Raw genomic sequence first — 24,906 nt, forward strand, 5'->3', positions numbered from 1 at the left:
TAAGATGAGTGACAGCTTTTTAGTCATTATAAAGGGAGTGCTCTTTGCGTGCTTTCTGAAATGCCAAATCCCGTGTACAGTATGTAATCTGTTAATATTAACAGTGGTTTGTGAACGTAGATGCTTTATTAACAAATAATTTATCAGCAGTGTTTATGTTGGGATGTGTAGGTTGTGCGGTGACAAGTAAAAATCTATTTTAAATGTGCTTAAAATACAGGCTTTTTTCATTGTGCAAAATACCATTTCTCTATCTCTCTCTCTTTTTTTATTTTTTTATTTTTTATTTTATTTTATTTAAATGGGAAATATTACCCAGACATGTTCTTGATAGGTTTTGTGAGATATATCCTATTGCTTGATTCAACAGGTCTGAAATATTACGAGCACTGTTTTACATGTGTGCTCCCTGTTGACATTTTTACTTTATAATCACACAAACTCGTGCAACAGGCACGAAACTTACATTGTGTTTTGTGCCTCTTTGTTTTTGATCGTCCGCCATTCTGAAAACAAAAGCAGAATCACACATTTTATCACCTTCTCCCCCCATGGCTGTTTCAGCATGAATTTCTCTTTCATCCTCCTCAAAATTGAAAACTCATGGCAGTGAGGACAGGCCGTTTGAGTGTGTGCTCCAGCAGTGCACCTGCTTTTCATTTCCCAACTTAAAAGGCGTTCCTATCAAAAGGAGGAGAAAAACAATCATTCTGGCTTCATACTGACACAAAGAGCTCGTTTTCTCCCAGGTCAATCCTGTTAGTCTCTGCAGCACTCGTTGCGGTTTCGCTGAGGGCCAAAGGCGAGTCGGTGTTGCTTTCTTTCGCCATGTTTGCCCGTTTCATGCCATCTCTGGTTTGTTGTGTTTTATTTACTTTCCACTGGAAATTGAGTTTGCACTATCATGGCACTGTTTGCTTGTTAAATTAACTGTTAACTTGTGGTATTTTTGCCAGTAACATCCATTTCTCAAGAGAGAACGAGAGGGTTTACGGTAACTTGAAAATAGTGAGCCAATGGTGGAGCCAGTCGTTTGTTCATTCTTTTGTTAAAATAACAAAAAAGAAGAAAAGAAAAGAAATTAGCATCTAATTGTCATGGCAACAAACCTGCACAGAGTTTTGTTGTAGTTACCTGATATTTTACGAGGCCCAGGTTTGTGTTTACAGAAACAACATGGCTGTTTTCTTAAGGCTTTATGGTTTCTTAGGCTTGAGCGTCTGCCAGACATTTCATGTTCAAGGCATTTCTTTACACTCCCTCCCTTTTGAAAACTGGCTGCTGTACACATTTGCCTTTAAAAGGCAAATGACTGTGACTGTCTTTAGTGTCTTGACAATAACACTAACTATTTTTATATTTTACGTGTTCTTTTAACTTAGTTCCTGTGGGGACACCTAACTTGCCAAACAAATATATGTGTATATAAATACATTTAAAAATGTATTATATATATTTATACTACGGGGCTGTTGAATGCTCGAATCTGATTGGTTGACCAATGTTCTAAGGTGTGCAGTTATTTTCAGGGAAACGCACGGCTAAAGTAGTTCTAGCAGTTTTTGACCGTATTACAGTTCCATATCACTTTGGGAAAATGATTTCAGTTATTTCAATAGGTCCTACAGCCTACAACCACAAAAGAAACAAAACCCACAACGACACCAACCAAGCAAATAAATATATTAAACAAAAGGATAAAAATGACAAATTATTGTTTTTGCCACAAAATGTTTTATTGTGTCCTGAAAGAGCATACTTTCTCCCGCTCTCTCTCTCTCTTTCAAATGTACACACGTACTGTATAGTACGGACACACACTCGCACAGAAACGTTTTGTCAGCGCTGCTCTGATGAATTAATCATAAAATAGTTTAGCAACTTAAGATACATAACGTTTCTCACCAGCGAGGTAATAACTGTGCGGTTCTTAAGGTAGATAAAACTTAAAGTTTCGCTATTAGTAGAAACACTGCTGCCATGAGAGATGCACAGACTCAGGTAGGCTAATTCACATATGCTTACTCTCTCTCTTTCTCTCAACTTTGTTAATAACTGTATCAACTGTATTATTCTGATATCAAGGCTTAAGCCTCCATTACTAGTTATGAAATGACATTTTGGAATTAGAAACGGAGGCTTGGGATGAGATGTGTAAGAAATTAGTCCCACACACAAGAGTGTTTTAAGGACAAAAACCTGACAAATGTCTTGAAATACAACATCGGAACAGTGTCTTGAGGTGTGGTAACTGTAAAAGCGGAATAATTGACGACGGGCCATTGAATTCTTAGAAAATGATGCTCACCCGAGGTGGTTTATATATACATACACACACATACACATACAGTGCTTGACATTAACTTTTTTGCTCACCAGCCATTGTGGCATTTTCACTGTCTACAATTTTGCTGTTGGGAAATTAGATTTTATATGATTAAAGTTGACTTTGGCATGCTAAAATTTAGTCATTTTACTTGATTTAGCTAGATTTAAAACCCTTTCAAATGCAGATTGACCACCCAAATGAAGACTACATGGTATATTAGCTGGTATGTACGGGTGGGCAATATGACCATAATATGAGAAATTTTATAAGTTATTTTTATTAGGCTATGTAAAAAGAAGCAAATTAGCAAATTACAAATACAATAGCAAATTAAATAAACACTTTTTTTTTTTTTTTTAGATACAGTAGGTTTATTTAACATGTATACATTTATTTAACATCTTTTGTTGTTTGATTAACATTAATGACAGGGCTGCTGAATGCATGTATGTAATATACTAACACATATCCAGTTTTTACCCACCTGTTTACATCCTCTTAAGCCATAACCGACTGTATTCACGTGAGATACTCTACACAATGGACATTTTGACATCTGTGTGTGTGTGTATTTGACTATTCAGGCAGGAGAACTGATCGCGCATGCAACAGAGAGAGAGAGAGCGCTACTGTTGTGTGTCATTCAGCGCAATTCCGCCTATATGTATATATGTGTGTGTGTGTGTGTGTATGTGTATATAATATATATATATATATATATATATATATATATATATATATATATATATTTGAGAGAGAGAGGTTTTAAAGGGCATTTTGAAAATGAAAGAGGTATTTATTTTTATAAAAACTATGAGAATAATATATATATATATATATATATATATATATATATATATATATATATATATATATATATATATTATTCTCATAGTTTTTATAAAAATAAATACCTCTTTCATTTTCAAAATGCCCATTAAAACCTCTAAAGTGCATTTAATTTCATTGTTTAATTTAGGTTTATTTTTTCTAAGCCAGTCTTATAGGAATTGGTTTGTTCTTAAGTCATTTGTTGTGATTCGGACACTGGTAACAACAAACCGGTTAAGTTAAGTTTGTTTTATTTTTCAGGTATACAAGGCCTAATTCCACAGAATCACAATAGCATGGCAGATGCTCTTTTCTTCATTCCATGGTATATATACAGTGCCAATCTCCATGCATAGTACGAATCACAAACATGTGACACATCAATACAAACATCACCAACAAGAGTGAGATCACCCAAATATTTTGATGCAGATTTACATACAGAGAACAATCATAAAAGAAATGCTTCTCATCTTCTATTACAGAGGTATTCAAAGTTAACTCACAATAGTTACAGATTCTCTCTGCCGCTGATGGATTACTCCCTCTGCCTGTTTCTATAGATAAATGATGACCTGAGCATCTGAACAGGAACAATGATTGTACCAGCTGTTTGTTTTACACAGATGCAATGTAGCTCTTTTGTACCATCAAGGACTTGCATTGTGAATATATATATTCAACTTATTGTTTTCTAGAACTGTGTGTACCATGCATTATGTGCTTTTTCTCTCAATCGCTGATTCAGAATAGATATGAACGTTCTTAAATCACCTACACTTTAAGCTGTCCCAGATACTGTACTTGAAAAACCATAAAAATACAACAGAACTCTAATGCAGGAAACTCATGTTTTTCTACCTACTTCATCTAACTGAAAAAGCATGTTATAACATTTTCTTGGATAATGATGATTAGACATGAACACTAATTTTATCCAGTACATGATACATCTTTTCATATAGGTAGTAGACAATACAAATGATTGTTTAAGATTTTGTAAACAAAACCGTTACAAACCGTTTTTATCAGTCTGGCAAATCTGTTTACTGATGAACTATATATGCTATACAAATGTATATACTACCATTTAAAGTTTTGAGGTCAGTAAGGTTTTATTCAGCAAGGATGCATAAAGGGACAGTTCACCCAAACATGAAAATTTGCTGTTAATTTACTCACCCTCAGGCCATCCAAGATCAGTAAATGTACAGAAGATTTTTAGCTGAAACCATGGTCCTTGGTGATTCATATAATACAAGTTAATGGCTGCCTTCACTTTGAGAGTCAAAAAAAATAACATATACAGGCAAAAGAAAATACGTGTTGCTCCTGACGATACATTGAGGTCTTAGGAAGTGAAACGATCAGTCTGTGCAAGAAACTGAACATTATTTACAACATTATTACCTGTAATCCACAGCCTCTGCAAATGGTCCTGATGGCATTCACGACAGTCTGGAGCCCAAGCTTCCTGTCGCATAATGACGTACACTTAAATATACAGTATACTTGGGGTTGGGGAGTGGCATCAGAAAATGGTTTAAGTTTCAGGGCCGAGAAAGAATATTTTATGTAACATTGTTGTACATTATGGAGAAATACTGAACCATAATAATGAGAATTTAAAATGTGAATTAAGCGTTAACATTTGCATAAAGCGATAAAGTTTGAGCCAGAGGCCATGAAAAGTGGCTAACATTAGGCTACTACTTGCATGTTTCAAATGATAAATCATGTTTGAGGTCGATGAATGATAGGAGAGCGTTTGGTTTTACAGTATACATAATGTGTTATTGGATTCTTTATTATGCAATATGTTGTTTTTGTCAAATAACAAAAAATATTGAATTATTGAATGTGGGTCTTCTCTATTCTGTTGCAGGCTCTGGAGAGCACCTGATTCGCACCATGTTGGCCAGAGAGTGCTCTACCGCCATGCAGGCTGAAAATGCACACCAGGCCCTACTGGAGGCTATGCAAAACAAATTCATCAGTAAGTGACTCTCAGAGACTTTTTCCCACCCTGTTACCCTGTTTACATGTTTCTCTCTCTCTTTCAGCAGCCTAGCATCACTTCACCACAGTGTGTGTGAGTAAGGGAAGCTCTGAGCTAAAACTGAACAACAAAATCATTAACAACTTGCTTGACTGGAAATGAGCGCTACAAAAATTCGGCAGCCGCAACGTTTTTTCTGTTTCTGGATCAATAACATTCTTTTAAATGTGCTCCACAAGTTTTTAGTTAAATCATATTTCTGTGGCCACAGTTATTTTCAGATGCCATAAATACTCTGTTGACAGTGCATTTGAAGATGTTGCTTGCTTTCATGTTCAGAAGCTTTGCTCGTTTGGTTCCCATTCTGGGCTTGTGAAATTGGGTGACCGCTTGGGTTTCATATTGAATGTAACACACAAAGTACATGTGGGAATATTTGCTGGCTTTGGCCTGTGACCTTTATAGTTTTGTTGCACGGAAATCTACAAATGTGAGAGATTTTCTTGATTTTTTTTTTTTTTTTTTTTTTAGTTTTATGTGTTCCTGCAAAGCTTAGTTAATGAACATTATATTGACCCTCATAAATCTACATAAATGCCTAAAGCACAACGTGATGCGATAAGATTCCAGTGAAAGATGCGACCAAATAAATTGCAAAGCCAGTCAAAAGAGCATGTGGTCTGGCTCTCTCTTTGCAAGCACACTGCTGTCTCAAACTTGCAACAAAATGGAAAAGTATTTAATCAAATTAATGAAAGTTAAACTATTTTAAACATTATTCAAAATACTGATACAGTCATGGAATACACCTGTTTGTTCACATAGAGTTCACAGTTCGAAAGTTCTTATTTCTCAAGATCTGAGATCCATTGTCACTTTTATCATGGCTATTCAAATTATGCAAAAATGATATCCAAACTCAAAATAAAACTTAGCTACTGTGCAAAACTCTCAAGTACGTGAGATAATCATTGAGCTGTCATCTGTGACATCATAGAAAGAGAAACCATTCCAAAAATGGAACCCTTGCTGCTTGACGCATAGTGCTGTCTCTGAGTAACATGGAAAAAACCTTTTGTCTCGTGTTAAAAGGGCTATATATAGAATTCAGAAACCCTTGTTATTAGCGACACCGGTGGCCATTAACTGAATTGCAGCTCGTGCTTGCACTCATGCACACATAACGCACAACAGACTGAACATAATTCATTGCCCTGATATACATTTTTTTTTTTTTTTTTCATTCTTTGCTTAGAAGTAAAAAAGTACCTTTGCAGCGATATACTGTTATATAGCTATATACTGACGCCAAAATGTGCTGCGTGCTTTCCTCAATAACAAAATAAACACAACATATACAGAATAGCTCTTTTGGCATTATCCAGAACATAAGCATTCGTTTCATCATGTGTCATAGAACAGAACAGAAGCTCTCGGGAGCACGCTTAAATGCCTCATTCGTACATATTGCCTGTGTAAAGCTGCAATCTGTAATTTTTTTGGTTAAAAATGATCCAAAATAAATTTTTGAGCAAGTACATAACCAGCCAGTGTTCAAAACTATCTCCTTACCTTAGCCCAATTCACAACGGTAAGCTTTTCTAATTTGAGTGGTACTGGTAGGTTTCCGCGGGTTTGCCTTTGCGTCATTACGTTACGTCTGTATACATAAAGGAGTCCCGGATGCTGCAGGTGGCAGATCATTTATAGCCTTTTCTCACAGTAGCTGGATTTAAACTTGTCATTTTGATGCCGGATTGTAATCCAGAAAGGTCCAAACGACAATCATCAGTAACAAATCCAGCGTTAGCATCAGTTCTGGCAGATCACGTCGGTCAAACTCGCATCAGCTGACTCCCAGGTGACTCACGTCTACCTATAGGAATATGACGCCAATCACATCATCCATATATAAGCTCCTCAGTATTATCAGCAGCTATTGCATTTCTCAGGAACTAATTACCCTCCTCCATCCCCAGCTCCTCCTCTCTTCAGTCGGGATTGGCCTTATGATTCCCCTGAATCAAACTATTTCTTGAAATATGTGTACATGTTAAATTATTGACATTAATTATATCTGCATAGGTTGGTTCTGTTCTGTTTACCCTAGGGGGATTATTGCTGCTCTCCCTGCTGTTATCCATGCTAGACTGCATGGATGCGCAGGGAGTTCTTGCCCAGAACAGAACCATACTGCCAATACAAACTCTATGCAATTATCAATCATATTTGACGATGGTGGTCCTGACAGAACTGGAGATTCACCCATAGTCAAAAGCAAAAACCTTTTGTATGCTAATAATACACACTAAATACACATAGTCACGCAATGCTGATGTTGTTAACATTAACAGTTTGAGAACAAAGTATAACAATAATAATTTGCACGGTTTGATGTTGATATGAGCTAAGCAATTGTTGGATTTAATCACCATTGGCAGCGTGATTTATTGTAATGCTGTTTTTTTTGGTCAGAACAAAAGTGACAGTCATGTTACTTACTTGTTCAGATGACATTTTCTGGTGAAAATTCTTATTTTGGTCATACTTCCAAGATGTAGAATCTGTGATTCCGAAGTACAGTATCCACACCGATGTGGTGACTGAAAGTCACATATTCTCCTCAAAACATTAGATTCGTCCACGCTGAGGAGCCGTGCTGATGCACAACCCACATAAATAATAATTCCACAGATAACTGCAATTGCAAGTTTAAAACAGAGATGGCGACAAAGAGGCAAAACTTAAGGACTGCAGCTTTAAAGGCTTTATTTTGTGAAAATGATTAGATTAATTACAATTATTTGCCAAATAATTAAATAAGCATGAAATATTGATCTAATTTAAAATGATTTATTATGTGAGAAGAGACTTATTTAAAATATTTACCTGCAGGATGCTGTGATTGACCAATCAGAATCAAGTATTCCTGAAAGCTGTTTAATTTGATTAAACTGTTGAAATGCTTAGATGAAACAGAATGAGAAGAATAAAAGCCTTTTTAATGGAATATTGGATGAAGATCTGTTTTAATATGTCTTTTGAAGTGTGGTGTTAAGACATGTTCTGTGTGAAGGCCGTCCAGGTATTCATTGAAGGGTTTTAATTGAGAGGTGTTATAAAAAGAGCTGTGTTCTGTGTAAACAAGCTGAACACAACATGATGTGCAAAATCAATATGGCATTAATGAAACCGAGCACCTATCTGAGGAGAAATTTAAAACTCTTCTCTCCTGTGGACTGATGTTATGCTTGAGTGCTTCAAACCTAGTCTGCGTCCAACACTCCCTTGGTTTTGAGATGTAATCATTTGAATGGGCTTGAAGCCTGTTTTGCAGCTCAAACCATTTCTCTTTTTTCCCCTTTGGAAAAGTATGAGTATTTGCCTGCTTTCTCAACAGAGTCCCTTTATCAGAGCTCCGTGAGGGGTTACAGAAATAACTCATTCCATCATTAACCTATTAAAGAGCGAAAAGTGGCTCTGCTCCCAATTTTTCTCATTTGGTTAATAAAACAAAAGCTTTGGAAAGAATAATTGTTTTCAGTCGTTTAGGTTGGCAGGAGAAAGTACGGAAATGTACGGCTTTTCCGCTCATTTCATTAACTTCTCAGAACAGAGCATAACTAATAAATCATTGACAGAATCGCTGGATTTTCTCAGATGTCTCCAACGTGCTTTCATTTCGATTTCACATCTAAATAGACTGATTGTAGTGGAAAGAGGGTCATGGTTGAAAAGCTGTTGGCTTGTTTGTGTTTTAAGGTTCGCCGTTCTTGGCTGGCGAGGACTGTGTCCTGGGTGGGGTGATTGTTCTGAGGTGCTGCTCTTGTGGAGAAGCCCAGCGCTCTGAAGACATCCAGGCTCTGCTGGGTATGTACCCCTCTATCCTACCTCAGCTTCAATTCAATACACCTCTCGTCCAAAACTATGATGATTGTGCATTCAAAAACATCAAAACAGAATGGAATGGATTGGAACAGAATTATTATTTTAATTTATTCCTTTGATGTCAAAGCTAAATTTTCAGCATCAATACTCCAGTTTTCAGTGTCACATGATCCTTCTGAAATCATTCGAATATGCTGATTTGGTGCTCAAGAAACATTTATCATCAATGTTCAAAATGGTTGGGCTGTTTAATATTTTTGTGGAAACCGTAATACATTTTTTTCAGGATTTTTTGATAAAAAGAAAGTAAAAAAACAAAACAGCATTTATTTGAAATGGAAATCTTTTGTAACGTTATAAATGCCTTTACTGTCACTTTTGATCAATTTAATGCATCATTGCTGAAAGTTATAAAAAAAAATGCAGGATTTTTGAGGAACATCTGGGTCACTGAAGATTCCCTGAAAGTCATTTGTAATTTTGTTTTCTCCCCCATTCTTCTTTTCTGATGCCTCCCTCACATTCTTGTCTAAAGATGCTGACTATTTTTCCAGGCGTCTTTGTTTAAACATTCAGGGATAAACATGGCAGCTCCCTGCATTCACAAATAGCACAATAAACAGGTCTCAAAGTGTGGTCTGGCCTCAGAGAATAGAGGCATTGTTATGATTAGGGCTGACACTCAATGGAAGAACACATTTGAGACTGATATGAAACGTGCTGCACAGTTTTGAAAACTCACCTTTTCAATATTTTTGTCTGTTGTGTTTATTAACTGTTCAATCTTGACTTTAATTTAAGGCTAACTCAGAAGTCTAATTCACCATGGGTTCCTTTTGGAAGTTCTTATGGGTTTTTAGATTAGCGGTTTTCCATTTATGAGTAAAATATTAGGGGTGGGAATCTTTAGGCATCTCTTGTTCCGATCCAATTCTGATTCTGGGAGTCACGATCCGATTCCAAAACGATTCTTGATTTACATTTTTTTTTTTTTTTTTTTTTTTTTTACTTTATTAAATAGTTTACCAATTTTAAATCTTACATTTATTTGTACATTTTTAATTATTTATATAATTAGAAGTACTTTTTAAAATAATTGCAATTTTTAAAAAAAAATTGTATGTTAAGAATTTGACTAACTATAACTAAATATGGCTTCAAAACAATATAATCAAATAGTAAATAATAAAGAGGAACAAAGAAACATATTACAAAGAAGCACAAACAAAGAGTGCTTTCAGTATCTTAACTTATTCCAGACAAGATCAGTGAGTGATTTTTACTCTTTCTCAGCTTTAATGTTGTTTATTACTGATGACATCATAAACAGCGGGAGATCTAATAGGCTGCATATTCACACTAATGTAAGACCTATTTTGACATATTGGATGTTTTGTCCTGTCTGTTTAATCACTTAATGCATAAAAGCATTTTAAAATGCAAGTGCATTTAACAACGAGTCACTCACAACCGCGAGTGAGTTTCGTGTATTGAATATATAGTTCTACTGCATTCCAAACGGCATAAATGATGCCTTCATAGAGCATTTTTAAGGTAAAACACTGAAATACCGGCGGACGAGACTGCACATTGTAAGTACAACATCAAGCAAAGCGCACGTTTCTCAGCGCATATCCTGTGCAGTGAAGCCTGCGAATGCCCTTGTAATTTGCTTCAACCGTTTTGAATTTTATGGAAGGATTTGTGTGTGTGTGTGTGTGTGCTGTTTCTAGAGCACACTTAGTGCCATGATGCATCTGCGGTTAAAAACGAAACTCAGAATCGATTCTGAAATTCTCAGAATCGTTGTAGAGAGAATCGCATCAGAGATTTTTCCCTCCCCCACCCCTATAAAATATGCATTGTGGTTAATATTGCTTATGAGATTTTATTCTTTTATTTTAATCTGTTTTAATATTTCATTCATTAATAAAAAAAATCTGTTCTAAAAATCCATTTGAAACTCCTGAAGATGCTAATGTGTGAATAATCTAAGAACTTTGTAGTAGCTGTATATTACAGTTATTGTGTTTCTCTTTTATTCACAGTGGAGTTTCTGTGGAGCCATACTACAGAGAGCATGTGTGTGGGATACATGTCTGCCCAGGACAGTAAAGCCAGGGTAAGAAGTTCCTAAATCAGAACTCCCTCATCAGAGGCTGTCTCTGTCTCAGGAGTTGCTACGGCTTTCTAGGTGGTTTACTTACTGGCTGAAGTCTGATTTTCTGGTTCCTAGATATGGCTTGGGTCCCTGCTTCAATTTAGTCATTAGCATGGGGAAAAAAAAGTTAGAATAGTAATAGCACACCTTTCTTAAATAAGCCATGTGATTTCAGGCATCATGCATGCCTGTAACACCAGTGGTGTGGGTTGAGTTACATGCCAAAATATAATACTTAAAGGGTTAGTTCATCCAAAAATGAAAATTCTGTCATTAATTCTCACTCTCATGTCGTTCCACACCCGTAAGACCTTCCTTCATCTTTGGAAAACAAAGTAAGATATTTTTGATTAAATCCGAGAGCTCTCTGACCCATCCATAGACAGCAATTTAATTAACACTTTCAAGGCCCAGAAAGGTTGTAAAGACATCGTTAAAATAGTCCATGTGACTACAGTGGTTCAACCTTAATTTTATGAATCGACGAGAATACTTTTTGTGCGCAAAAACAAAACAAAAATAACAACTTTATTCAACAATTTCTTCTCTTCCCTGTCATTCTCCTACGCTGTTGACGTTGTATACTCAGTGCAGCGCTTCCGGGTTCTACGTCAGAACGCCGGCTCACTATTGGCCAGCTCCTGTGTCAGCATCACATGCATGCGTCATGGTGCTCATATGAACAGCGTTGACCAATACTGAGCCGGCATTCTGATGTAGAACCCGGAAGCGCTGCACTGTTGTTTTTTTGAGCACAAAAAGTATTCTCATCGCTTCATAAAATTAAGGTTGAACCACTGTAGTCACTTGGACTATTTTAACGAGTCCTAATGGCCGAAAAGTGATAAAAGCATGGCAACACCCACAAATATGCTTACTATATTTTTATTATCAGTCCATAAGTTTCTGGTATATAATTGGCAGCAGGTACTGAAAACGAAGCTATTCAAAATGAACAATCCTGCTGAATTGTGACAAGTCTTTCTTCCGATGACTCTAAGGAAACATTGCAGCAGAAAGACACCAACTCATTCCTGTACCATTCCTGAAACATTCCTCCCATTCCTGCATGCATTGTGCTGCTGTGTATGTGTGTGTGTTTGATGAGATGAAAGCCCAGAGCTGATTGGCAGCTCAGTGAGATAGAACACAGTCCAGAGCTCTCGGAGTGTGTGCCGTTTTAACCGTTTCTATTCACGCTAGTAGCTCAGAGCGTGTCTGGAAGTGTGCATTGACCCGTTTAAAAAGAATAGTCCTTTGTTGGGTTTGTGCTCTGAACAGGGACTCTAGTCAGTTCTTGCAGAAGCCAGTGTACTCTTTATCTGGTCTATTGTCAGTGCAGATTGGCTGGAAGCGGACCCTCTATGTTCCTTCAAGCTCTTTTGGCTTTCATGCCTGGCATTGATGAATCTCTTACATTAAGAAGCCTCTTTACCTCCAGAACTTCTCAACCTGTTCAGGTTGTATATCTGTTAACACCGTTGCAATGTTGGGCCGTATTTTATTTTGCTTTAATTTAATTTTGTTTATTAATTAATTTATTTTTTATCCATACATTCAAAGAATTGCAATTAATGTAAACTTTGCAAAGCATAAAATTCTTTCTATGTATACAGGATATTTGTGGCCATGAAACTGTACACTTAGGACATGGATGAGCCTCTGTGTTTGGTGCACTGACAAACTGTCTGATAGATCGCCTGGAATGTGGATTGTATGTTGGGTTTTTTTCTGCTAGAGCAATGGGATGGCAAGATTTCAAACCTTCCAGCTCAATTCCCAAATCCACACGCATCATTGCTGTTGGAGAACAGCTAGTCTTCTCATGTCCTCTGTTCCCTGCTCTGGGGTGCGTTTCCTGTACACTCGCTGATTAACTACCATAGTACAATGCATGGGGAAACTAACCAACTAGTTATAATTGTTGCCCGAAACCGTAGTAACAAGATACTTTGGTTCAACATTATAGGATTGTCGTTAATGACGTCATGCACAGGTTGATAAAGTAATATTTTTCTACTAATTGCTGCTGTAACAAGTGACTGGCACCTAATGACTACTTCACTGTTTTTGTTCCATGTCATTTTGCTTTATTTGATTGTTGACACACTAATACATACATAATCAGGCATAACATTATGATCACCTTCCTAATATTGTATTGGTCCCCCTTTTGCTGCCAATCAGCCCTAACCCGTCGAGGCATAGACTCCACTAGACCCCTGAAGGTGTGCTGTGGTATCTGGCACCAAGATGTTAGCAGCAGATCCTTTAAATCCTCCAAGCTGCGAGGTGGGGCCTCCATGGATCGGACTTGTTTGTTCAGCACATCCCACAGATGCTCAATTGGATTGAGATCTGGGGAATTTTGAGGCCAAGTCAACACCTCAAACTCATTGTTGTGCTCCTCAAACCATTCCTGAACCATTTTTGCTTTGTGGCAGGGCGCATTATCCTGCTGAAAGAAGCCACAGCGACCAGGGAATACTGTTTACATGGTCTGCAACCATGCTTAGGTAGGTGGTACGTGTCAAAGTAACATCCACATGGATGGAAGGACCCAAGGTTTCCCAGCAGAACTTTGCCCAAAGCATCACACTGCCTCCGTTGGCTTGCCTTCTTCCCATATTGCATCCTGGTGCTATGTGTTCCCCGGGTAAGCGACGCACACGCACCCGGCCATCCACGTGATGTAAAAGAAAGCGTGATTCATCAGACCAGGCCATCTTCTTCCATTGCTCCGTGGTCCAGTTCTGATGCTCACATGCCCACTGTTGAAGCTTTCAGCGGTGGACAGGGGTCAGCATGGGCACCCTGACTGCTCTGCAGCTATGCAACCCCATACGCAACAAACTGTGATGCACTGTGTATTCTGACACCTTTCTACCAGAACCAGCATCCTTGTGCAATTTGAGCTACAGTAGCTCGTCTGTCGGATCGGACCACACAAGGCAGCCTTCCAGGTAACAACCAGGACTGGCAGCGCGTGATGAGGCGCACCTGAATCGAATGGAGACTTGTCCGGTCTCTTTTCCCCGTGCATGCATGCTGGTGTCCTTGTAGGCCCAGGAGTGATTCCCACACTGCCAAAGCTGCCGAGTTGCTAGACCCAAATTCCTGGGTTGGAGCTTGCTATGCTACCGTTGTGCTGGGATTCGCCAGCTGTCTTGCCCCAAATGCCGCGGTCCCAGGGAAGCCGAGCCGCTACAGAAGCCATCACCCCTTGCACCCCAGACTGACATTTTTGTTTTATTTTATGTTAAATAAAAGCCTCTCCGAGGCCTGACACCACACCCACCGTGTCTGCCGTTGCTCCTTCCACCACAATATTTAAATAGAATGAAAGATATAGAATGTACTCATGTAGTTGTGCCCAAGAGCATGATCTATTTAAGTCCACATGTCATTGAACGTAAACCACATACGATGCTGTTTTGTGAATGTTTTTTGGAACTATGTTTTCGGGAAACGCAAAACGATGAACTATGGTTTTGGGAAACGCACCCTTGGTTGTTGACTAATCGGTTACACTGCTCACGCTTGCATTTTTTTATTTTTTTTTTATTTCACCCCTTGAAACAAGGGATGACACATTGTGGCTGAGAACAAAATATGTGGAAACCACAGCTGAAGCATGGCCATTGTCATAGATCTGTTTTTACACTGCAGCCCCACTTCTGGTTTAAACATTTTGGTTTTCAGCTCTTTAACACATCATACACACATTTTTACATGGCAATTAAGAAAGAATTTAAATGGCATATTTTTGGTCTCTCAAACAAAGCAGTTTTCTGATTATATCAAACTGCTTAAATGTTTGGCTTGAGTCTTGATGTCCATCTCAGTCAGTGAATCTCTGGTTTGCCACACAGAATTGAGTCTAATCTTCAGGTTGCGTTAAGACTTCATGATTATTTCCAGCAGTGGTAATCCCAACCACATGTGAACCATTCCAGATAAAACACCATCAAGTAGATTGAAATGTGTTCAACTTCAAAACACTGTTGTCATTTATAAGAAGAATCAGTCCAATTTACACTTGAAGATTGGAGGTGAATTACCTCTTTCAAGGTATGTTCAACTTTTATGTAGCATAGGTTCAGTAGGATTTCCAGTCTTTTCGTAATTTAGTTTTTTATTTTAATTTATTCTTATTTTATTTATTTTCCAAGCCTTAATTTGATATGATTCATTATATTTACTTTGATTATTAATTGACTTTTGATAGATTTTTGCTTGTGTTGTTATCTAGTTATGTTCAAGCTTTTCTAAAAAAAAAAAAAAAAAAAATCATAATTTGTTGCTTGTTAAGTGTATCTTACTCTAGACAATTGTGCTACAAGCTTTTGAGAAGATGTGTTCTGTTACTTTTCTAAGTGACGGTGAAATATTTTTGACTGATAAAAAGAAAACAAATGATAAAATGAGGGGAAAAAATCCCATATACTTCTGTTGAAAGAGGGACCTGAGCCATATAGTTGAGGACCACAATATCATGGAGACAATAAGCAACCACCCAGAACACCCTGGTAACCACATAGCACAGCGTTAAAACCACCCAGAACACACTGGCATCTCCTTGTTGCAACCACCCCTAGCATCTCATAAAAAATGTTGCAGAACCCTAAAGGCCAGAATATTTGGGCCATGTAATCGCACATGTAAATGGGCATGTATAAAGAAAGGCTTTTATCTCCATATGGAAACAACATTGGAACAACGTTCCAATGGGTGGCAAGAAGAATGTGAAAATTGTGCTATGATTACCCCTGTTTTCTAGTTCCCTTAATCCTTTTCAGTAATCCATTTCATTGTCCATTGTGTCTGAAATTGTTTGTTACATGAGTGTGTTAGCGATTAGCAGAAACATGTTAGATAGTTAGTGTCCTATGCCTATTCCTCATCTAGATCTAAAGCTAAGCTTTTTTTTTTTTTTTTTTTTTACTTTATTTGATAGGACAGGAAGTTTTAGGAAAATCACAAACTAGGACTCGAATTTGCGTCACCCAAAGTGCTATGGCACTATATGTCGGAGTGCTGCCCACAAGACTATGGCTTCGACAAGCTAAGTTTTTTGCAATGATATTGTAGAATACGTTTCAGTTGGGGTTGTTGTGTGGACTCAGTCCGTACAACATTCAGTCTGATTTACACTAGATTGTTGGAAACAAATTATATGCCAACTTTGAAGATCTTTTTTGTTTTTGTTTTTTTTTTTTTTTTTTTTTAAAGCAACACTATATAGTTTTTCGACCTTAAAATAATGTCTCTAAAATTATTTCAGTGGTAGAACCACTCTTAACTGGACGAATTCTACTGCCGCTGCTACCTAAGCAGCCTCCTAGCGGCTACAACCACACTCTACAAGTTTCGTGTTCGGGTTGGTACACACAGCCCCGCCCATCCCCTGCCAGTGAAAGAGTGCAACCAGCTTTACGGCATACGTCACATATTTTACTCGTAGCCTGGGTGGAGTTAGCCAACAGCTAACTATAAGACAAAATAATCTAATTTGCAAGTCTCAAAACCAACGGCATGGCTACTTTACCTGGTCGGTGGACATGGTTTCCAAACGTGGTTTCTGCATTTGCCGGTTCCGTCAGCTTAGTCAACAAATTCACGTGCATTGTGCTGCCTGCTGGGAAGCTTATACAGCAACAGTATTTACAACACTGGTAACAGACAATTGGGCTTATGAGCCACATGGGGGAACCGTGAGCAAATGTTCCATGGTGTTGCTTTAACTGATGATGCAATAAATTAACAGTCTTCTTTTATGTAGCAGCATGGGTTCAGTACCATGGGTTTATGTTTTTCACAGAAATCATAGGGCCTTATATTTTAATTATATCATACTTATTTTTAATTTTATTTTGTAATTTATTATTCATTTACATTATTTTTTTGATGGATTTATTATTACTTATATCTTATCACAGAGTAGATTTTAGGATTTTTTTTGTTCTATTTTTTTAGTTTTAGTTATTTTAGTTAGTTTTAAGGTATTGTCTCGTAGCTTGCTAGTAATCTGCCTGAGCCTGTGCTGGAGGTCACACGGAGTGTGGGAGTGAGATATGGATCACTATCATAACATAACTGACACACATGGATGTGCTGAAAGGGGTCACAGTTTTCCACTGACTGTCACCCTATGCGTGTCATCCCGCCACGGACCAGTGTTAGCAACAGGTGGCCCGGGGCTGCTCTGGGATGGTAGCTCCACTTCCATTCTCCTCACACATGGGCAGGGAGCTGTCGGGTTCTGACTCCCAGAGGGCCGCTTATCGTAGCCCGACAAAGAGCGTGACCAGGGTATGTGCCCGAGGCGGGTGGGCGGCAGCTGCCTTTGATTGCAATGAGGACACCTCACTCCCACCATTCAACAGCTGTGTGCTTCTCCACCACACTCATACTTGACACTGTAAACATTCTCTCTCTCTGTTTGCCAGACTCACATATCCAGACTTCCTCCTGGGGCGGTGGCCGGACAGTCGCTGGCAATCGAAGGTGGAGTCTGTCGGCTTGGGACCGCGAGTGACTGAAGCAGTGTGAAATCATCCTCTATTTCTGCAGCAATATGCCAGCGCCAGGATCTTTATAGCAAGAGCTTGATGTTGTGTCATTGTAGGACACAATTATAAAGGGACAAAAAGGTTGCAATATGTCTTTTCTTCCATCTTTTTCTTTATTGCACAGATATAAAAACATTTATTCATTTATTCACGATTTCCTTTTCTAAAATCTACCATGCTACTTTTGCGCTCCGTTCATGGGCATAGCATAGACAGTGTCATCTGTTTTACTGTCACTTGAGAGGGGGGAGGGGGGGGAAAGGGTTAGCAGGGTGATTTGCGGTAAAAGGCGTCTGCTAAGAAAAGGACATGCCAAGTGCACTTCAGGACTAGTGCACTGCTCTGGTTTTAGTGGGCTTCCAAGAAACTCAGCTTCTAGTATGTGCTGGACAAGACTTGATGCTCCATTTCTATTCCTCTCTGAAATAATATGCACCGTCCTTTTCATTGTAAATAAGCTAAAGGTTGTTGAAACAGGGTGGCCATTAATGTAAGCGGCTTACTTGACGTTTAATATTACTTTTACTATTAGGTTTTATATATAGTTAAGATGCTTGTTTTGTGCAAAAGTTCAGTTTAGTAACTCATAATAAAGGTCTGAACTTTTCAGATCTGAGTGGAGATATTTGACACGTGTGTTTTATGTGAGTCTGGTTGAGTCGCAAATGCGTACGCAGCGTGGAATACAGGATAAAATCCTTTATGAAATTTACAAGAATTGCCTTTTCATTTGACTTTTTTAAAGCTAGGTATAGCGGTTTAGAATAAAATTGTCATTTACTCACTCTCATGTCATTTCAAACCTGTACAACTTAGTTTCTTCTGCAGAACACAAAAGGTTAATTTTGTTAAAACCCAAAAATGAAAATTCTGTCATCATTTACTCACCTTAATGTCATTTCAAAACCTGTAAGACTTTCATCTTTCATTCATCTTCGGAACACAAATGAAGATATTTTAATGAAATCTGAGCAATTTCTATCCCTCCATCGACAGCTACGCAACTACAACTTTGACGCTGGAAAAAGTTCATAAAAAGATCGTAAAACTAATCCATATGGATTGAGCGGCTTAGTCCAAAAATTTTTGAGACACAATCGCTTTATATGATGAACAGATTTCATTTAGGCTTTTATTCACATATAAACATTTATCAGTGAACATATACAGAAGCTCAGCAGAACCTGCTTGAAGCTCGAGAACAAACCTCTTGTGGAAGCTCAAACGTGCTGAGTAACGCACGAGAATGAACCTCATTGGTTCTCGCATGCATCAAGCAAACTTCCGTTTACCACAACTGATGTGTGAGTTGATAAATGTTTATATGTGAATAAAAGCTTAAATTAAATCTGTTCTTCATGATCATGTCTCTTTGGACTAAACCGCTCAATTCTTATGGATTAGTTTTACAATCTCTTTATGAACTTTTTGAAGCATCAAAGTGGTAGTTGCGTAGCTGTCAACGGAGGGACAGAAATTGCTGAGATTTCATTAAAAATATCATCATTTGTGTTCCGAAGATGAGTGAAAGTCTTATGGGTTTGGAACAACAGGAGGATGAGTAAATGATGACAGAATTTTCATTTTTTTGGGTGAACTATCCCTTTAAGAGGATCCTTGTCATTGTTTTCCATTTAATAATCTCTAAAATAATCAAAAAGAACCAAAGTATCATAAAAATGTTTCATATGACTTGAGTCTTTAGAACTTATGCACAGGTCCACAAGATACTTTGGTGCTTTTATGTTCATTTTATTACTTGAAAAATTAATTCCCCATTTATTGAAGTAGCATGGAAAAGAGTGATCTGTCTATTCTTCTGAAATCCTTTTATTTTTCCTGCAAAAAAGTTGTGCAGATTGGAATGAGACAAGGGCGAGTAAATGAGGGAATTTTATTTTCAAGTGAACTATTCCTTTAAAGAGTGGGACTATTCTCAAATCTAATGATATGCACTGTTGAAAATATGTTGAATCGTGGTTGTTACACTTTCACCACAAAGTTGATGGCAGTAGGATCACAGAAATATCTTCTGATGAGACTAGATGCACACGCACTTTTGCTCAGCGTCTTACTAAATAAGTGCACTACCTTGACTAACTGCACTGCTTGTGAGTGTACCAAGAACATGGCGCATGTTTCGCAATCCAAGTATGCATTTGTTTGCGTACTTTTGAGTTCACTTGACCTTATTTGAAAGCTGCATAGTGCACTTCTGTGGTTGAGCTGTATTAACATGTGAACAGCTTTGTGTGTTTTCTAATGCCATGTGTAGTGCTCAGGAGATGAGACCCCCAAAAAAGCAAGCTAAAAATGACTGTTAGTCCATCTTTGAAAATGCAAAATATATTTTAGGTCTGTATTTTATAATGGCAGAAAAATAAGAGGATCTCTAAAATGTATTTATAAATTACACTGAATCAAATATGTTGACGGTTATTACATTGATGAGGGTTTTTGGCAGGGCTATTATTTCAAGTTCTGCAGTTGAGAACTTTTTAGTTAAAATTCTTGCATTACTATATAAAAATGTATGATATATATGCTTATTTTAGTTTTACTTGACCCTGCATTTATTATGAAATGTCTGTGAACGTTTCCAACAGCAGATTGTACTAATCTCTTGCTATTGTAATGCTCAATAAAACTGGGATATGGCGTGCAGTTGTCAGTGTTGATTGATTCATTCATTCATTGATAGTCCTCTTTTTACTTGGTACATATGTTAGCACCTCTGTAAGTCCCGCCCAAACTTCCTGTTTCAATAGGAAATACATTAATACAGGTAAGAAACTACTAAGTTAGTTCACTTTTGGTGCACTTAAAGAGGACTAAGTGGAAAAAGAACTGAATTCTCTTTGCGTTCACACTGTCTCGGGCATTAGAAGTGGACTGAGATCTCTTTTTGTTCCTCTTTCCAGTCACTGTTGTTTGGATGCTGAACCATTTGAATCCCTCTTATGTTAACATTGTGTTATTTATTCTTTGGCTGTCTTGAAATTTATTGTCTACAGTCTGTTGTTTTATCTTTATCTGGAGGCCTACTGTTCTCACTCTTTTGTTTAGTCTCCATGAGCCCTTGAGAAGTTCCAGACAAAAGCACTGCTCTATTTGTAGCATCATATTTGTTTTTGAGGCTCTAACAGACAACACACTTCTATCCTTGACTTCCCCTTGCCATTTCTACTCCCCACATATCTTATAATCTTAACTGTGGGCTGCCAAAGATTTATAGTTTAGAAATAAATTACACACTTGACAATAACCCAGAGGTGAAAATAGAAGCTCTTCAGAGAAGCTGGAGAAATGAAGAAAAATTATGTCTTTGTTTGATGTCAGATTGTAGAATGATGGTGTTTTGTAGTCAGTGTTTGGAAGGTGTGAGTTAATAGTGTTTTCCTTTAAGATCCATATGTGACAATTCTATGGCTATCCCATATGTTGTCCTGAAATCTGTCCTGCAGGGTGTTTGTGGATTAATAGTCATCCTATTGTGTTTCTGGTCAGTGCCACATTGACGTTTGGTATAATATTGACTTTTTACAACAATATTGTTGGTATATTGAATAAGAAAAATCACCCCTTGCAAACCAGTTCCTTTTTAACTCAATATTCAGGATTATGATTAATATTATTGAAGACAACTTTGAATGAAAAACATTTGACATTGTGGGTAAAAAAACAGACAAAATAGAACATTATTACATGCATTATTTGATTTCTTAAAATGAATTGAAAAAGGCAGCTGTACTTTCTTTAAGGAGTGTTTGATAGAGATATTAAATGGGGACATTTTGGGACATTTTTATTGTTCATTGCATATAATTCATCAAGCATAAATGTCACACACACATGGTAGATGTGTTGTGCTCTTGAGAAGATGTCCACCACCTGTTGCTCTTCACAGCATGAGTAAACACATATTACAAAATAATACAGCTCACCTTGAACCCTTAACACAAGCACATTCCCTGTGTCACTTTCCATTTCAGTGGCACTTTTACGCCGTGCACGCCGTAATGTTATTTGTGAGGTTGTGGCAGTGGGGTTGCAGAGGGCCCCTTCAGCTTTGAAAAGAGATACTTGGTCTTTAAGAGGTGGCAGGGCACAGGACATTCAAGGTGTATCCAATGCCTCACGCTCAGCGAGACCTAAAACGCAAAACAGACGGCAATGCGAGTGAAGATCAAAGACTGAAACCGTTGCCCCGCTCGGCCTGCTGTCCACACATGCTGAGCTCTCCTGTCAGAGTGAATCTCTGCAATGTGGCCTGTGTCTTTCTGCTCACACTAGCTCACACAACAGGTAGCTATTGCTCACCGCCACCAAAAACTCTTTATTGCACCGTATTTGAACTGTGTGTACAGAGACACAGTCACGTACACAGAGCCTCACAGGTCGTCTTCCACTGCTCATGTCACACAAGGACATTCTGTGCTGGAAATAGCAGACAGACTCCCCTTATTTCAGAGTGGACAAGTTAACAAAAGAAAAAAAAAAAGGAATCTAAATGTGTAGGTCAAAATTAGGGCTGTCAATTCAATGTGGTAATTAACATTATATTAATCACACTAAATTACTATAATAATCCCCCTGGCCCTACACAAATTCTTTAATAATTCATTTCCTACCATTGGATTAATTCAAACCTACCACCTTCATATTTACACATTGTTAAAACATTTTAAACAAAATTAATTACGAACATACATACACATACTGTATATAGATACACATATCCGTGCACACACACACACGCATTAAAATTATTATACACATATTATTCCAGGCACAGATCATTTTTGGAGATTTTGGGCCATTTCTCTTCAATAACTTCCAAATGATTCCATAATTACACTTTATCTACTTGGATCTTTAGATTTCAGTTTGTATCTTTAAAGGTTATTTTCTCAAAAATTGTTTTTTCTCCTGCCAGAAATCTCCACTTCAGTAGCACTTACATAAACCAAACTTTCCAGTTTTATTCCTATCTATGTTCTGAAGGATTTTACAGAGGAGTCTTCATATAACATTCACCTAATTTATATAACAATCAAGTCAGAATGGGGAGATATAAACTCACAATTCTGACCTTTTTTTTTTTTTTTTTTTTTAGAATTGAAAGATATAAACTCGCAATACTAAAAAAGTCAGAATTGTGAGTTTATATCTCGCCATTCTGACTTTATTTCTCGCAATTGCGACTTTATATCTTAATTCACTGTGATTAACTAACTGGGGAAAGTATGGAGATATCTAATTTTACCTTATTCACCTGTAGTGTCTTTCCTTGACAATGATATGAAAATAAAAATGATAATATATTGACTTCTAAAACATCTCAGGATATGACTGTAACCATGGTTTTCTGAGAACGGGAATGAGACACTGCATCTTGGATTGATGCTATGGCGGATGGTCCAGTGTGACTGGTGTCTGAAGCACGTGTGAAAATGTGAAAATTATTAATGGCCAATGACAGTCCATGACATCATTAGCGGAGTGCCCGTGAGTATAAGAGGAGGTCTGTGATACACGTTATCAGCTTTTTTGTCTGAAGGAGACATGCTGGCAAACCCAAGGCATGGCAATGAGACGCAGTGTCTCATTCCTCTTCTCAGGGAACCATGGTTACAGTCATAACCTGCGATGTTCCCTTTCGAAGTGGAACTCAACACGGCATCTTGGATTGACGCTATGGGGAACAAATAACCATTCCGCCATGCTGAGGGAATGCCTGCCTCACTATATGTGAATATACACAACAAAGAGGGCATAGCATAAGTTGACTCAAATCTGTGGTGCGGCACTGTTTGGCGACTGCATCAGGAGATTATCCGTGCCCTTGATCCAGATATCTCAGCACATCTGTCTGGTAGGCCTGCGACACGGCCATAGTATGCAAGACTCCACCTGCCTCACCTGCTGCTGCATACATTCTGCCATTTAAATGCACGGTGGTCTATAATGGCTTAGATGGGCTGGAGCCTTCAAAGAGGATAACTTGCTCTGTGAGAGACAGCTCACAAGCGTCTATTAAATGGGGCATCCTCATTCGTTCAAACACTCCATATTTGCATAATCATGGGGAAGGGACAAATATGGTCTGACAGGAATCGCTCGTCAAGACTGCCACGAGCAACTTCTCTAATCTGATCTAATCTGGCTGTGGCGTGGGCCTTAACATCCTATACCTCCCTGTATTGGGGGCCTGGCAGGCTGAGAGGGCTCAGTACATAGACTATCCTCATCCCCTTCAAACACTTCCGCCTCTTCCTGTCTGGATGGTGCCAGCAACATACTATCTGCTGGATAAGGTGACACTAGTGATAGCACATCCTGATCCAACAGATCGCTCAAGCCTGTGACTGAGGAATTCGAAAGAGCCGTACCTTTTTCAAACTCCTCAGCCAGCTTGACCTACCATCCCCGTGACTTCAGCCTTCGTTGTGCCTCGGCTACAACGGGGGCCCAGCCATGAGGCGCAGATGCTTGGCCTTCATCCCTCGAGAATAAGGCCAAATGTGAACAGAGTTTCCGCATTGTGAACTTGTCACAATGGACGCATTCAGAACCCTCAAGTACTAAACAAGCATGCTTCTCACTCAAGCACGAAAGTCGTGTTTGTCCTCAGGTGTCAAAATCCTGGGATACAGAGGCACACACTTCCTGAAACACTAGGATTCTCCATTAGATTGCCATCACGCATGCTATTTACAAATGGCTCCTGAAGACAAAAAAGCTGATGACGTGTATTACAGGCCCCCTCTTATACTCACAGGCACACCGCTAATGACACAATGGACTGTCGTCAACCAATAATATTTGGCGTGTTTTCACACATGCTTCAGACACCAGTTATGCTGAGGCCGTTCCCCATAGAATCAAAGACCCAGTGTTTGAAAGGGAACCACTTCGAAAGGGAACCACTTTTTGTCTATTAAGATTTACAGTTTCACAATAATGTCTTTGAGTTATCTATTTGGGTATTTCTTCTCAACAAATATTGATTTCAGTTCCAAATATAAAGGTTTCTTTTTTTTAACAGCAATTCCAAAGCTGCAAAATAGACTTGTTTTTCCATGTTCCTATCCTGTTATCTGTAAGGTTGCACACTTGTGTTGTG

General features: G+C 38.2%; 1 protein-coding gene across 3 annotated transcripts in view; it reads left to right on the forward strand.

Moving 5' to 3' along the window:
- Nucleotides 1-20,444, forward strand: part of tasp1 (taspase, threonine aspartase, 1) — a 36,926-nt gene extending 16,482 nt beyond the window's left edge. For all 3 annotated transcript variants that reach the window (XM_051917530.1, XM_051917529.1, XM_051917531.1), the window contains 4 exons: nucleotides 5,046-5,156; nucleotides 8,922-9,029; nucleotides 11,096-11,169; nucleotides 17,658-20,444. In XM_051917530.1, the coding sequence (XP_051773490.1) occupies nucleotides 5,046-5,156; nucleotides 8,922-9,029; nucleotides 11,096-11,169; nucleotides 17,658-17,750 (386 nt within the window). In that variant the 3' untranslated portion in view covers nucleotides 17,751-20,444. The remainder of the gene's footprint in view (nucleotides 1-5,045; nucleotides 5,157-8,921; nucleotides 9,030-11,095; nucleotides 11,170-17,657) is intronic.
- The last annotated feature ends 4,462 nt before the right edge of the window (nucleotides 20,445-24,906 follow it).

The sequence above is a fragment of the Ctenopharyngodon idella genome, chromosome 13, assembly GCF_019924925.1.
Source record: "Ctenopharyngodon idella isolate HZGC_01 chromosome 13, HZGC01, whole genome shotgun sequence".
NCBI lineage: Eukaryota > Metazoa > Chordata > Actinopteri > Cypriniformes > Xenocyprididae > Ctenopharyngodon > Ctenopharyngodon idella.